At 40.4% G+C, this 16,142-nt stretch overlaps 1 protein-coding gene across 11 annotated transcripts in view; it reads right to left on the bottom strand.

The window, feature by feature from the left end:
* si:ch211-80h18.1 (uncharacterized protein LOC555593 homolog) overlaps positions 1-16,142 on the bottom strand; it is a 32,120-nt gene that overhangs the window by 5,427 nt on the left and 10,551 nt on the right. For 9 of the 11 annotated variants that reach the window (XM_051390867.1, XM_051390873.1, XM_051390872.1 and 6 more), the window contains 12 exons: positions 14,957-14,986; positions 14,619-14,678; positions 14,447-14,482; positions 7,066-7,107; positions 6,923-6,985; positions 5,275-5,304; positions 5,090-5,158; positions 4,851-4,895; positions 3,607-3,705; positions 3,176-3,211; positions 2,985-3,056; positions 2,648-2,773 (listed from right to left, as the gene is read on the bottom strand). In XM_051390867.1, coding sequence (XP_051246827.1) covers positions 2,648-2,773; positions 2,985-3,056; positions 3,176-3,211; positions 3,607-3,705; positions 4,851-4,895; positions 5,090-5,158; positions 5,275-5,304; positions 6,923-6,985; positions 7,066-7,107; positions 14,447-14,482; positions 14,619-14,678; positions 14,957-14,986 — 708 coding nt within the window. The remainder of the gene's footprint in view (positions 1-2,647; positions 2,774-2,984; positions 3,057-3,175; positions 3,212-3,606; positions 3,706-4,850; positions 4,896-5,089; positions 5,159-5,274; positions 5,305-6,922; positions 6,986-7,065; positions 7,108-14,446; positions 14,483-14,618; positions 14,679-14,956; positions 14,987-16,142) is intronic. The other 2 variants (XM_051390869.1, XM_051390877.1) reach the window with 2 other exon arrangements.

The raw sequence follows: 16,142 nt of genomic DNA, 5'->3' as shown, positions 1-16,142 counted from the left end.
TGTAGGAGCTATTTCATTATTTTGATTATTATTATTTGTGTTTTCTTTTGCAGACACTAGGGGGCATTAAACACCACACCAAGCATCAGTTAGGTTAACGATAAAGTAGCAGGTGGGTCAATGAACGCACCAAAAAGAGAGATGCAGCACGATTCATCTGTTTGCTCTTGAACTGGAAAATAAATCAACTTAAAATGAATCCTGCGGATGACAGACCCAATCAACTGAACCATAAACTTAAGTAGCAATGACTTCATGAGCTTCTTTTATGATAAAATTATTACTATTAGAAAATTAATCACCAACTGCCATCAACAGTTATCAGTGGCTCTCCAAGTTCAGGAACTTTAACTAATGTAAACTCAGATATATATTTAGACTGTTTTTCTGCTATCGATCTTCATCAGTTAATTTCAATCATTTCTACATCGAAGCCATCAACCTGTCTGTTAGACCCGATCCCAACAAGGCTGCTTAAAGAGGTTGTACCCTTAATTGGCACTTCTTTACTGGATATGATTAATCTTTCTTTATTATCAGGATATGTACCACAGTCCTTTAAAGTAGCTGTAATTAAAACCCTTCTTAAAAAGCCCACTCTTGACCCAGGGGTTTTAGCCAACTATAGACCGATTTCTAACCTCCCCTTCCTCTCTAAGATTCTGGAGAAAGTAGTCGCCAAAGAGTTGTGTGACTTTCTACATAATTGTTTATTTGAGGATTTTCAGTCAAGATTTAGAGTTCATCACAGCACAGAGACAGCTCTGGTTAAAGTTAATAATGACCTTTTGATTGCTTCCAACAATGGACTTGTCTCTATACTTGTATTATTAGATGTTAGTGCTGCATTTGACACCATTGACCATGAAATTCTTTTACAGAGACTTGAGCATCAAATTGGCATTAAAGGAACCGCACTAAGCTGGTTTAAGTCATACTTATCAGATTGTTCTCAGTTTGTACGTGTTAACGATGAATCTTCAATAAATACTACAGTTAGTCATGGAGTTCCACAAGGTTCTGTACTTGGACCAATACTATTTACTTTATATATGCTCCCTTTAGGCAACATTATTAGGAATCACTCCATTAACTTTCACTGTTATGCAGATGATACGCAGTTATATCTATCAATCAAGCCCGATGAAATTAATCAATTATCTAAATTACAAACATGTCTTAAGGACATAAAATCCTGGATGAGCTGCAATTTTCTGATGTTAAACTCAGAAAAAAACGAAATTCTTGTTCTTGGCCCCAAAAACCTTAGAGACTCACTGTCTAAAGATATAGTTACTCTAGATGGCATTAACTTGGCCTCTAGCACCACTGTCAGGAATCTTGGAGTTATCTTTTAACTCAGCAGGATCCTGATCCGACTGACACCTCAGTTCATAGGTGAAGACTGGAACATAGACTGACTGAACCCTCGGAACCACACTGGTCCGGTACAACACCCACACTAAACCACCTGTCCATCTCGATACATTTTACCGTCACAGATGAACAAGATCCTGAGATACTGCAGAGAAATTTGTCCCCCATCGTTGCTGTTGTTGTCATCATCATCTTCTTCATGTTCATCATCATCAGTCACTACTATTAGTGTAGTTGTTGCTACTGTTGTCACTGTGCACCTGTCTGTCTCTTTCTCTGTCTCTCTCTGTGTCTCTCTCTCTCTCTCTCTCACCCCAACTGGTCGAGGCAGACAACCACCCACCTAGAGCCGAAGGGTCTGTCCAAGGTTTCTGCCTCTTAACAGGCAGTTTTTCCTTGCCCCCGTCGCCAAGGTCTTGCTCATGGTGGTACTGTTGGGTCTCTGTAATTCTATTTGAAAAGTGTCCTGAGATAACTTCTGTTATGAATTGGCGCTATACAAATAAAATTGAATTGAACTGAATTGAACCAGGACCTCAGACTGGCAGTGCTGAATCTCATGCAAACCACCTCAACAAAACCACATTATCTGCAAAAAGCAGAGACGTAATTCTGAAGTTCCCAAACAGGATCCTTTCCCCCATCCTGGCTGCAACTTGAGATCCTGTCCGACACCCACTGAGAATCTGCTTGACTTTGTACTGCTTGTAAGCTTTCTCCAAGTCCACAAAAGACATGTAGACCGCATATTTAAACTCTCAGGACCCCCCCAGCAACCTCGCAAAGTAAAGAACTGTTCCTCTGGTCCACTGGTCCACCTTTCTCAGTGTCATACCCCGATTACTGGAACACACCCTTCGGTCCCACTTTTTAAAAATGGGAACCACCACCCTGGTATGGAATTGTCCCCGACCTCCATGCGACACTGAGGTTGGAGCTGAACGATGTTCAGGAGCTTCTAGACTACTTCAAAGTCCCCGGAGGACAGGTTGGTGGAGTCCCCCGCTCCACAATATCCCCAGTCTGGGTCAGGAGGAACAGATTCCGTCCTGACCGTGGACCAGTGGAACAGCCTTTGTATATTTTAGGAGCAATAGCCTTTATGGATTTTCAGAATAAAGTCTTCCTTTTTTTAAATTTAAGTCTGTCTCTATTATCAGAGTAAAAGTCAGAATTTTCAGAGTAAAAGTCAGAATTTTCAGAGTAAAAGTCAGAATTTTCAGAGTAAAAGTCTTTTTGGATTATCAGAATAAAGGTGTTCTATACCAACCTCCCAGGGCTGCGGAGTGGGAGGAGCCTGAGACAGAGCTTGACTGTGATTGGTCAGGTCCTGAGCTCAGAGAGGTGTGATCTGGTCCTGATTGATCAATGCTGATGTCAAAGTGATGAGCAGGATCTTCAACAGATGGACGAGAAGAGGAAGAAGATGTTAGCTTTAGGTTTGACCATTACTGCCACAGCACTACAGATAATACAAACTCCATTATAATCAATTTACTATTGATCCTTAAAGGAAAAACAACAACATGGTGACAATCAAAGATTCACACTATAACACTGCTGCCGAAGACACCTGAATGCATCACACCTGCGGACACTGTCAGTACCTGCAGGTGAGTCTAGACTGGAGCCGCTGTTCTGATCTGCTGATGGCGCCGCTGTCAACCCTGAACTGATAACTGAAACAATAATTAGACTGATCAATAACACAGCCGGTCAGTAATGAAGGTAATTCACATGATGTGCAGGTGTCCTAACGTTAAAAACAGACCACAAAAGAAGAATAAAAAGAATATACCTGTAGCGTCTAGCTGAGTGGGCAGAGCCATGTGACCTGTCAGAAAATACAAATCTAACTTTAAATGAACTCCCTGATTCACTTTAAGACAACTGATCACACTGTACTGATTACACCTGTACTGATTACACCTGTACTGATTAAACCTGTACTGACTACACCTGTACTGATTACACCTGTACTGACTACACCTGTACTGAGGAAGGAGAAAGGAAGGAGACCAGAAGGAGACACTAAAAGAAAAAGACAGGAAGTAGACAAGAAGGAGACACTTTATCGATCCTGGTGGAGCCTCCTGCCATGGTCCTGCGAGATTGCCATTGCCAGTACTGTTGTTGCTGTGCACCTGTCTGTCTCTCTGTGTCTCTCTCTCTCTCTCTCTCTCTCTCTCTCGCTCTCACCCCAACTGGTCGAGACAGACGACCACCCACCTAGAGCCGAAGGATCTGTCCTAGGTTTCTGCCTTTTAACAGGCAGTTTTTCCTTGCCCTTGTCGCCAAGGTCTTGCTCATGGTGGTACTGTTGGGTCTCTGTAAATAATGTTTGAAAGAGTTCAGTCTAGACCTGCTCTATTTGAAAAGTGTCCTGAGATAACTTCTGTTATGAATTGGCGCTATACAAATAAAATTGAATTGAATTGAATTGAATTGAAGGAGACACTGAAGGAGAAAGGAAGGAGACACGGGAGGAGACACTGAAGGAGACCTAAAGGAGACAGGAAGGAGACACTGAAGGAGACAGGAAGAAGACACTGAAGGAGAAAGGAAAGAGACACTGAAGGAGACACTGAAGGAGACAGGAAGGAGACAGGAAAGAGAGACTGAAGGAGAAAGGAAAGAGACACTGAAGGAGAAAGGAAGGAGACACGGGAGGAGACACTGAAGGAGAAAGGAAAGAGACACTGAAGGAGAAAGGAAGGAGACACGGGAGGAGACACTGAAGGAGACAGGAAGGAGACAGGAAAGAGAGACTGAAGGAGACAAGAAGGAGACACTGAAGGAGACACTGAAGGAGACACTGTAGGAGACCCTGAAGGAGACACTGAAGGAGAAAGGAAGGAGACACGGGAGGAGACACTGAAGGAGACCTAAAGGAGACAGGAAGGAGACACTGAAGGAGACAGGAAGGAGACACTGAAGGAGACAGGAAGAAGACACTGAAGGAGAAAGGAAAGAGACACTGAAGGAGACACTGAAGGAGACAGGAAGGAGACAGGAAAGAGAGACTGAAGGAGAAAGGAAAGAGACACTGAAGGAGAAAGGAAGGAGACACGGGAGGAGACACTGAAGGAGAAAGGAAAGAGACACTGAAGGAGAAAGGAAGGAGACACGGGAGGAGACACTGAAGGAGACAGGAAGGAGACAGGAAAGAGAGACTGAAGGAGACAAGAAGGAGACACTGAAGGAGACACTGAAGGAGACACTGTAGGAGACCCTGAAGGAGACACTGAAGGAGACAGGAAGGAGATACTGAAGGAGACAGAAAGGAGACAGGAAAGAGACACTGAAGGAGACAGGAAGGAGACACTGAAGGAGACACTGAAGGAGACCCTGAAGGAGACACTGAAGGAGACACTGTAGGAGACAGGAAGGAGACACTGGAAGAGACACTGGAGGAGACTCTGACGAATCCTTACACTTGAAAAAGGAAACACAACCCATCATCAGATATTTACCCATCAAGCCGAGCAGGAAGTCGTTACTGGATGGGTCGATGGTTCCTGATGAAGAAGAAGAGGAGTTGAGGATGGAGACGAGCACATCGTCATAAAAGAAGAAGAAATTAGTTGAGGAGGAAATGAAGAGTTTATTGAATGTCGTTTGATTCTTTAAGAACTGATGATTAACGACAGAAACAGCTGATATGAATCATGTGACTCAGCTTCCTCCTGTAGCCCCACCCACTGTAGCTCACCTGTCTGACTGTCAGCTCCTCCTCCTCCTCCTCCTCCTCCTCCTCCATTCAGCAGCTTCTGTCCATTTCCTGAGACACACAAAATAATCAGTAATCACCTCCACTGATTTTCGTATCTTCAATTGACATATCTTCTTCTGGAGTTTATCAATAAGTTATTGATCAGTGATTTTATTGATATTTACCGTTGGATTCTGAGTCGAGTCCATCAGAACCTGCAGACACAAACACCATTCTTATCTGATAAAGTTTTTTTACTCTTAAGTTGAATTATTTATTCATATATTGATTTTTACATTTATTGATTGATTGATTCTGAAAACAAAACATTAAGCTCATCATTTATCAAAATGTTCTTGTGTTCTATACGAGACACTTTTTAACACGTTGTGAAATGGTTGCGGTTTGGTTGTTACACAAGTCATATTGTCATTACTGCGGCAACAAGTCACATGACATTATGTAACTTAAAACTTTACATGAAAGTCCTGTTTGACTTTATCGCGCTGATGGTGCGTCTCATACAGGCGTATAGTTGCTGATTAATGTTCTGATTACCTGATTGATTAATCAAATAGTTTCAACTTTTCACAGTTCAGTATCCAACAGCAGTTTCTGACACTCAGACCAGTGTTTACCTGAAACTTCCTGACCTGAAAACAGCTAACTGCTAACGCCTAGCAGCTAACTGGACAATCAGCTGCTAAAAGCAAAGAAAACTCACATTTCAGCTGAACTTTCTTCTGATTGATATTTTTATTTGAAGCTATCAAGCAGACTTTCAGGAGTGTAAATATTATATAAATGAGTGTAGATGGTCTCCTACGCCAATCAGACAATGACTTATTAAGATGAAATCCGGATGACTATGTCCCAGCAACTGAAGCCAAAAAGATGGTTTGCAGCAGAATGACCTCCAGCGCTCATAAGTGAAAGCAACGTTTCTTTCTACTCCTTAACAGCTGCAGCCTTTCTGTGGGACCATGAATGATCCATCCTTATATACTCTGACAACCTCGCAGTTGTAGACCATCAACAAGGGTTGCCCTAACGCCCCTCCATCAGGCTGTGCACGCACCTCCTAACCTGTGACTCAGTTACCAATCTGTTCTCTGTGCAGCTAACATTCCCGGTCATTCCAACGCCACCGCTGTTTCTCATTCAAGAAGTTCAGACTCTTAGACCTCCTTGCAGATACCCACCCAACTCTGGTTCCTCCATATTTGGCAATGACACTCAACCTGAAAATCCCCTGATTGTTGAATCCCTAAATACCATAATCAACATCATATCTTGCTGTCAGTCTACATCCACACCATGCACTCTAGATACAACCTAACTCATGTTCAATTCAATGCAGCTTTGTTTGTATAGAATTCATAACAGAAGTTATCTCAGGACACTTTTCAAATAGAGCAGGTCTAGACCGAACCCCTTATAACATTATTTACAGAGACCCAACAGTTTCCATGTTGCTTTAACATTTCCTCAGATGCTCACAGCCTCTGCCCATCACTTCGACCCACGCCACCATGGTATTCTAGTTAAAGCGAAAATAATCTTCTTGTCTCGCATTTCTCCTGTCAATTACTTCAGACTCCAGACACTCCTTCAGGATCGGAACACTTAATACAAATCGAGGGCCATTGGTTTTCAAAAGTGTACCACTGCTACATCTGTTCAGAGCTCAAAGATCTCAGATATGCTTTGGGGTTTCCTCATGCCTGGGTGCTACCAAAGCTTCCCCACATCACAGACAGCAAGTAGATCAACCACAGGCATTTTCATGAATCCATTGTTGAATCTTGATGTAAAATTAAAATGAATGTTTACCTGCAGGTTGAGTCTGAGAGACACCAGAGAGTTCCACTGCTGCTGCTGGAGAACCGGAAGAACCTGAGAGGAGAACCAAAGTGTTCTGCCCACATACACACAGCTATTGATCCACCGGAACATACTGATTGATTTATTTTTACCTGCTGGTTGTGAAGCTGCTGAGCTGCTCGGACCTCCAGCTGCTTAAAAACAAACACGTGAAGAAGATTCACTGACTTCTTCATGAGTTTTATTTTCTACAGACAGTTTCAACAGGAAGATGACTGATTTCAAATCAATTATTTCACATATGATTCATTCATGTGTGATGTGTCACATGCTGCTTCATCAGCCAATTATCACACATCTCATTACACAGTAGTTATAATAACATGAAGATTACAGTGACGGCCAGCCAATAGAAGGCCCTAGGGCGCCACCCTCCCAAGTCAAAAGTGTTTTTTGATTTTGATTTTTTTTAATGACATTTAAAAAAAAAAATACAATAATTACTTATTTAAGTATGTACATGTTTCAATTTAGCCGCCCCAATTCAATAAGATCGCTTCTTCTAAATCAGTTTGACAGGAGAACTTTGGTGGAACAATTATATTATAATGATAAATTCTGTGGGGCTTTTGAGCTGGCTTTGCGTGGCCACAATGAGACCGACTCCTCAGACAACCCTGGCATTTTCAGGGGTTTAGTTGATCACCTCACTAGACAGCGTGTTGGAGGTGCACCTGAAGACAGCTACTGTTTTCAAAGTCACCTTAAAGAAGGTGCAAAACAAACATTTGGACTCCATGCTGTCAATTGTTAAAAATACCATTCTGGAGGACATAGAAAATGGCAACTATCTTGCTATTCAGGCAGATGAGACAACAGACATTTCCACCCTGTCAGCTAGTACTTGTGCTACGGTACATTGACAAGCGAGGCGACATTTGTTTGAGTTCATCCCACTTCAAAATGCAACCGCTGACACAATCGCCACGGCCCTGCTGGAGAGGATTAGCACTGTCCTCCCTTAGGGACAAGAGAGCAGACTATTCGCCCAGGGTTATGATGAGGCTGCTGTGATGAGGGGACCTACAGGTGCAGCGTAAGGTAAAGGATGAATTTAACAGAGTCCTATAATAACTTTAGTCCCTCCGAAATTGATAATCTTGTAGATAGTGCTGCAGGCTCACTACGAAGAACATTAGATTATATCGCTCCTATAAAAAGGAAATTATTAAAACATAGGAAACTAGCACCATGGTACAACCACCAAACCCGCCAATTAAAGCAAAAAGCTAGGAAATCTGAAAGGAAATGGCGCTCTTCCAAATGATCAGAATATTGCTCAATTTGGCAAGATAATCTTAAAACCTATAGAAAGACCCTCCGTAACGCCAGAGGAGCCTATTACTCAGCACTAATAGAAGAAAATAAGAATAACCCTAGGTTCCTCTTCAGCACTGTAGCCAGGCTGACAGAGAGTCACAGCTCTATTGAGCCACATATCCCCATAAACTTAAGTAGCAATGACTTCATGAGCTTCTTCTATAATAAAATTATTAATATTAGAGAGAAAATTAATCACCAACTGCCATCAACAGTTATCAGTGGCTCTCCAAGTTCAGGGACTTTTGCTAATGTAAACTTAGATATATATTTAGACTGTTTTTCTGCTATCGATCTTCATCAGTTAACTTCAATCATTTCTTCACTGAAGCCATCAACCTGTCTATTAGACCCGATCCCAACTAGGCTGCTTAAAGAAGTCGTACCCTTAATTGGCACTTCTTTACTGGATATGATTAATCTTTCTTTATTATCAGGATATGTACCACAGTCCTTTAAAGTAGCTGTAATTAAACCCCTTCTTAAAAAGCCCACTCTTGACCGAGGGGTTTTAGCCAACTATAGACCGATCTCTAACCTCCCCTTCCTCTCTAAGGTTCTGGAGAAAGTAGTCGCCAAAGAGTTGTGTGACTTTCTACATAACAATAGTTTATTTGAGGATTTTCAGTCAGGATTTAGAGTTCATCACAGCACAGAGACAGCTCTGGTTAAAGTTAATAATGACCTTCTGATTGCTTCAGACAATGGACTTGTCTCTGTACTTGTATTATTAGATCTTAGTGCTGCATTTGACACCATTGACCATGATATTCTTTTACAGAGACTTGAGCATCAAATTGGCATTAAAGGAACCGCACTAAGCTGGTTTAAATCATATTTATCAGATCGCTTGCAGTTTGTACATGTTAATGTGATGTTAATGTACATGTTGATGAATCTTCAATAAATACTACAGTTAGTTCCACAAGGTTCTGTACTTGGACCAATACTTTTTACTTTATATATGCTCCCTTTAGGCAACATTATTAGGAATCACTCCATTAACTTTCACTGTTATGCAGATGATACGCAGTTATATCTATCAATCAAGCCCGATGAAATGAATCAATTATCTAAATTACAAACATGTCTTAAGGACATAAAATCCTGGATGACCTGCAATTTTCTGATGTTAAACTCAGAAAAAACGAAATTCTTGTACTTGGCCCCAAAAACCTTAGAGACTCACTGTCTAAAGATATAGTTACTCTAGATGGCATTAACTTGGCCTCTAGCACCACTGTCAGGAATCTTGGAGTTATCTTTGATCAGGATTTGTCATTTGATTCCCACATGAAGCAGACCTCTAGGACTGCCTTCTTTCATTTACGTAATATTACAAAAATTACACACATCCTATCACAGACGGATGCAGAAAAACTAATCCATGCATTTGTTACTTCTAGGCTGGATTACTGCAACTCTTTATTATCAGGTTGCCCCAATAAGTCCATTAAACGCTCCAATTAATTCAAAATGCTGCAGCGCGAGTACTGACAGGAACTAGAAAAAGAGATCACATCTCTCCTGTACTAGCTTCTCTGCACTGGCTCCCTGTAAAATTTAGAATATAATTTAAAATTCTCCTCCTCACCTATAAAGCTCTTCATGCTCAGGCCCCTTCATATCTTAAAGAGCTCATAGTACCCTATTACCCCTCTAGAACACTACGTTCTCTGAATGCTGGGCTACTTGTGGTTCCTATAGTCTCTAAAAGTAGAACAAGAGCCAGAGCCTTCAGTTACCAAGCTCCTCTCCTGTGGAACCAGCTTCCATTTGTGGTTCGGGAGGCAGACACCCTCACCACATTCAAGAGTAGGCTTAAGACATTCCTCTTTGATAAAGCTTATAGTTAGGGCTGGATCAGGTGAGTCCTGAACCATCTCTTAGTTATGTTGCTATAGGCCTAGACTATCGGGGGATTTCCCATGGTGCACTGAGCTCCTCTCTTCCTCTCTCTTTCTGCACTTATTCATTCAATTCAATTCAATTCAATTTTATTTGTATAGCGCCAATTCATAGCAGAAGTTATCTCAGGACACTTTTCAAATAGAGCAGGTCTAGACCGAACTCTTTAACATTAATTACAGAGACCCAACAGTACCACCATGAGCAAGCACTTGGCGACAAGGGCAAGGAAAAACTGCCTGTTAAAAGGCAGAAACCTAGGACAGATCCTCCGGCTCTAGGTGGGTGGTCGTCTGTCTCGACCAGTTGGGGTGAGAGAGAGAGAGAGAGAGAGAGAGGCAGAGAAAGAGCGAGAGACAAACAGACAGGTGCACAGCAACAACAGTATTGGCAATGGCAATGTAGCAGGACCATGGCAGGAGGCTCCACCAGGATCGACAAGAACCTGCGAGACGAGAAAGCACATGTCCCATTAATGCATGTTACTAACTTCACTTCTTCCCCAGAGTTCTTGTGCTTTCTCGCCTCGCAGGTTCTTATCGATCCTGGTGGAGCCTCCTGCCATGGTCCTGCTAGATTACCATTGCCAATACTGTTGTTGCTGTGCACCTGTCTGTCTGTCTGTCTCTCTGTCTCTCTCTCTCTCTCTCTCACACACACACCCCAACTGGTCGAGACAGACGACCACCCACCTAGAGCCGGAGGATCTGACCTAGGTTTCTGCCTTTTAACAGGCAGTTTTTCCTTGCCCTTGTCGCCAATGACAAATCCTGATCAAAGATAACTCCAAGATTCCTGACAGTGGTGCTAGAGGCCAGTTAATGCCATCTAGAGTAACTATATCTTTAGACAGTGAGTCTCTAAGGTTTTTGGGGCCAAGAACAAGAATTTAGTTTTTTTCTGAGTTTAACATCAGAAAATTGCAGGTCATCCAGGATTTTATGTCCTTAAGACATGTTTGTAATTTAGATAATTGATTAATTTCATCGGGCTTGTTTGATAGATATAACTGCGTATCATCTGCATAACAGTGAAAGTTAATGGGCGATCTGATAAATATGACTTAAACCAGCTTAGTGCGGTTCCTTTAATGCCAATTTGATGCTCAAGTCTCTGTAAAAGAATATCATGGTCAATGGTGTCAAATGCAGCACTAAGATCTAATAATACAAGTACAGAGACAAGTCCATTGTCAGAAGCAATCAGAAGGTCATTATAAACTTTGACCAGAGCTGTCTCTGTGCTGTGATGAACTCTAAATCCTGACTGAAAATCCTCAAATAAACTATTGTTATGTAGAAAGTCACACAACTCTTTGGCGACTACTTTCTCCAGAATCTTAGAGAGGAAGGGGAGGTTAGAAATCGGTCTATAGTTGGCTAAAACCCCTGGGTCAAGAGTGGGCTTTTTAAGAAGGGGTTTAATTACAGCTACTTTAAAGGACTGTGGTACATATCCTGATAATAAAGAAAGATTAATCATATCCAGTAAAGAAGTGCCAATTAAGGGAACAACTTCTTTAAGCAGCCTAGTTGGGATCGGGTCTAATAGACAGGTTGATGGCTTCGGTGAAGAAATGATTGAAGTTAACTGATGAAGATCGATAGCAGAAAAACAGTCTAAATATATATCTAAGTTTACATTAGCAAAAGTCCCTGAACTTGGAGAGCCACTGATAACTGTTGATGGCAGTTGGTGATTAATTTTCTCTCTAATATTAATATTTTATTATAGAAGAAGCTCATGAAGTCATTGCTACTTAAGTTTATGGGGATATGTTTTTTGTTTTAGGGATTTGTTTTAACTGGCGGGTTTGGTGGTTGTACCATGGTGCTAGTCTCCTATGTTTTAATAATTTCCTTTTTATAGGAACGATAGAGTCTAATGTTGATCGTAATGAGCCTGCAGCACTATCGACAAGATTATCAATTTCAGAGGGACTAAAGTCGTTATAGGACTCTGTTAAATTCAGACATGGCATTGAATTAAACACTGAAGGAATCTCCTCCTTAAATTTAGCTACAGCACTGTCAGATAGACATCTGCTGTAGGAAGTTTTGCCTAATGGCTTATAATCTAATAGTATGAGTTCAAAAGTTACTAAATAATGGTCAGATAGGAAAGGATTATGTGGGAAGACTATTAAATGTTCAATATCAATGCCATATGATAGAACAAGGTCAAGAGTGTGATTAAAACAATGAGTTGGTTTATTTACACTCAATTGCCAATTGAGTCTATTAATGATATAATTGAATTGAATTGAATTGAATTGAATTGGATTGAATTGAATGTCTATGGAGGTGCACACTACGTCCACTGCTATGCGCATCAGTTGAACCTCTTCATGCAGCAGGCAACATCACACATCCCCAGGATCTGTACCTTTTTTTCAGACCATGGTGGATTTGCTGCATTCTGTTCCCGGTCATTCAAGCGAACCACTGTGCTTTATCAAGTGGTGGCACACAGACTTTCTGAAACTTCTACAATAAGGTTGAACCTCCACAGCCGTGCTGTTAACACTGTGTTTGAGCACCAAGGATGACCTCCTACAGTGTTTGTGTAATAATACAAACATTATAATTTTTTTTATTCTGCTATACTTTAGCATGTAAGTCCATTCACCGCACAGCCACTGACACTGAAGTCTTTAGATGTGATTATTTCACATTCCTGATATTAAGCAGTAAGCTGGCCCTGCTTGTCACAAAAAAATACAGTCATTTTTTCATCCTTTCAAAGGATACTGTTGGCATTATTTACACTAAAAGATGTGAAAATGTTGTGTCTGCTGTTTACTATGTGTAAAAAATGCATTTGTTCATAGGTATGTGACACCATTTTGAGTCATGCCAAAGAGCGTTTCTCTTTCACCAAGCACCTCATGACTTGTTCCCGCAACACACGTGAAGTTCCCAGATTCAGCACTGGAAACCACAGTGGAGGCCTAATCCATGTTGAACAAAGCCAAACTCAAAACAGAGCTCTCCCTGACAAGTTCAGGGCTCGCAGTGATGCACTGACTCTGTTCCAGTTTGCTTCCTGAGGAACACCATGACACAGGATTGCCTGAATGCTTTGGCTCTGCTCTCCATGGAGAAAAAACTTACATTCCTGACTTCAGTAACAGGGTCATTGAGAGGTTTGCCACTCAGAAGGACAGAAGGACAAAATTCTTGTACAAATAAATCACACACACACACACACACACACACACACACACACACACACACACACACAGTCACTTCACCTGACCCCCTTTTTCTATGTATATAGTTGATTTTAGAATCAGACATACAGCAATATATGCTGAAATGATACAGAGTCCATTGTGCTCTATGTGATTCGTATTGTATAAATATGACAAATTAATTAGGAAATCTTATATAAAAGTTAAAACAGCAGTTTTACTTGCTGATTTGTAAAGGTCCAGTGTGTAACATTTAGGAGGCCCTATTGTCTGGAATAGAATAGAATATAGTATATAATATAGTCGAGATAGGGCCCTATCAGCCACTGTAGTTCTTCCTACATTCTTGGTTTTAGGGGTTTTAGTTGGTTGCAGTCTGCAACTACTCCTCTATATGCCATTAAATCCTACACACTAGTCTTTTAAATGAGGGGAGCATGAAAGCAGTATATACAGTAGCCATGCTGCCTGTAGCTAGTGCTGTTCAAGGTGCTAAAAAAAATAGAGCCTCCCTTGTTTCCTGGAAACAGGTCACATTTTGTCTTAATAGTGTGTTTGCTAATACAATAAAACTGTTTATTACAATTTAATGTTGCACCTCTAGAGCACATTAACAATTAGTAAGATTTAGCTTGGTAATGAAATACTAATATAGAGCAAATGTACATAATTTGATGTTATGTATATGGTTAACTTTTCACTCTGTTCTGACGGTGTGCCTCTTGCTCTGCCTATTTACTACTATCTGCATGTTCCGTGTGCTCAGCTGTGCACTGCTGCCACAAGGGGGCACTGGAGTAACAGTCAAGAGCCTTTCCAACAGATGTTATGTGTACAAAAAACTCAGTTACTTCAGTTTCAAATACAAATTACTATTTCACAGAGCTCGGGTATCCTGCAGTTCATGTTAAATTGCATTGGGATGGTTACTGAAACTGACTGTATATGACACAGCCCCACCTAGAATATATTTTTCACCAGCCGCCACTGATAGAGTATATAATATATAATTATAATCAGGTTTAACTTCTCACTAAACACAGTGATGTTACCTGATGAGTCCACAGAAGAAGAATCACCTGCGTGACCTGATACACACAAACATAAAGGATATATTTATTAGAATATATTATAATATTATGTCATATTTACTAATAATATATAAATAAGTAATAAAACAATTATAAATATTGTTTAGTTTAGAATGTGGCACATGTTGTTTACCTGCAGAACTTCCTGCTGTTCCATCATTTGCTCCTCCTCCCGCCGACTGACTGCTGGAAGCTGAAAATCAACACAAACTAAATTTGATTATATACTAACTAAATATATTAACTGATATATAGTTGAATTGTATAAATGTTGACGTTTGATCACTTTCTGATTAATTTTCAAACAGAACCAAAGACAAACATAGAAACATCAAAAAGTCCAAAACAGAAATACTGTTACAGAAAACTCCACCTCCAAACAATAATGTGATGATCTGTAATAAATAATATATATGTATTGTATAGATATTAAACATTAAAGGTCAACAAAAGATATGACCATCTACTCACCACTCAGATCTTGAATGTTGGACAAGATGCCTGCAGAGAAAACACACCTGAGTGAACTGATCCAACATTGTTGATCTGTGTCAAAGAGCGATGACTTATTATTACAGAATTAGACTAATTATTCATCATAATTTTATTATTATAATTATTCATCCTTGGTTTGGGTTAAAATAAGTAGAGGTCAAAATTGTTAGAACACTTATTTAAGAGGTTTTAGTTGTTTTTGTTGAATTGGCCATTAAAATACCCATAAAATGAATAACATATCTACAAAATAATCATAATACTCTGTAAACCGTAGAATAGAGCCATGCTAAGGAGATTTAGGTAATTTTCCTTACAGAAAACAAGCTAGGCCTATTTTACTGTCAATGTCAGACAATCATGTTCCTTCACAGAAGAAGCCAAATTACTTGTGTAATCACTGTCAGATGTGATTGTGCTTAAATTAATGGTGATGCAAGAGTCTTAGGACACAGCTGTGTGATTCTTTTCAGTATACAAGGCCTATCCTGACAGTCCAGAGTTGGGACCAGGAAGCAGAGCTGCTGTCTTACACACTTCTCTGCGCTTTCTTTAGAACAGTCACCCACCCAAAACCCCATAGAGACTGTGTCTGTCCCCCGACCACCTAAATTATTTAAAGAAATAAAAACAAGAGGAGTTCAACATAAAAATCTAATAAAAATTAAAACCAACTCCTCAGTAGCACAAAATAAGAGAATGAAATGTGGGCTGTTAAATATCAGGTCTCTGTCCTCTAAAGCTGTTTTAGTGAATGAATTAATATCAGATTATGATATTGATTTACTTTGTCTTACTGAGACCTGGTTGTCCCACGAGGAGTATGTTAGCCTAAATGAATCCACCCCCCCTGTCATATTAATACTCACATTCCTAAAGGCACTGGCCGAGGAGGTGGAGTAGCAGCCATATATGATTCGAGCGTTTTAATGGACCCTAAACCTAAACTAAATTATAATTCATTTGAAAGCCTTGTTCTTAGTCTTTCTCACCCAAACTGGAAAACACTGCAGCCAGTTCTATTTGTTATAGTGTACCGCGCTCCTGGACCGTACTCTGATTTTATATCTGAATTCTCCGAGTTTTTATCAAGTTTAGTCCTTAAATCAGATAAAGTAATTATTGTAGGTGATTTTAATATTCATGTGGATGTTAACAATGA

This window comes from Dicentrarchus labrax, unplaced genomic scaffold (assembly GCF_905237075.1).
Source record: "Dicentrarchus labrax unplaced genomic scaffold, dlabrax2021, whole genome shotgun sequence".
Classification (NCBI taxonomy): domain Eukaryota; kingdom Metazoa; phylum Chordata; class Actinopteri; family Moronidae; genus Dicentrarchus; species Dicentrarchus labrax.
This window is presented reverse-complemented; position numbering and strand designations above follow the sequence as displayed.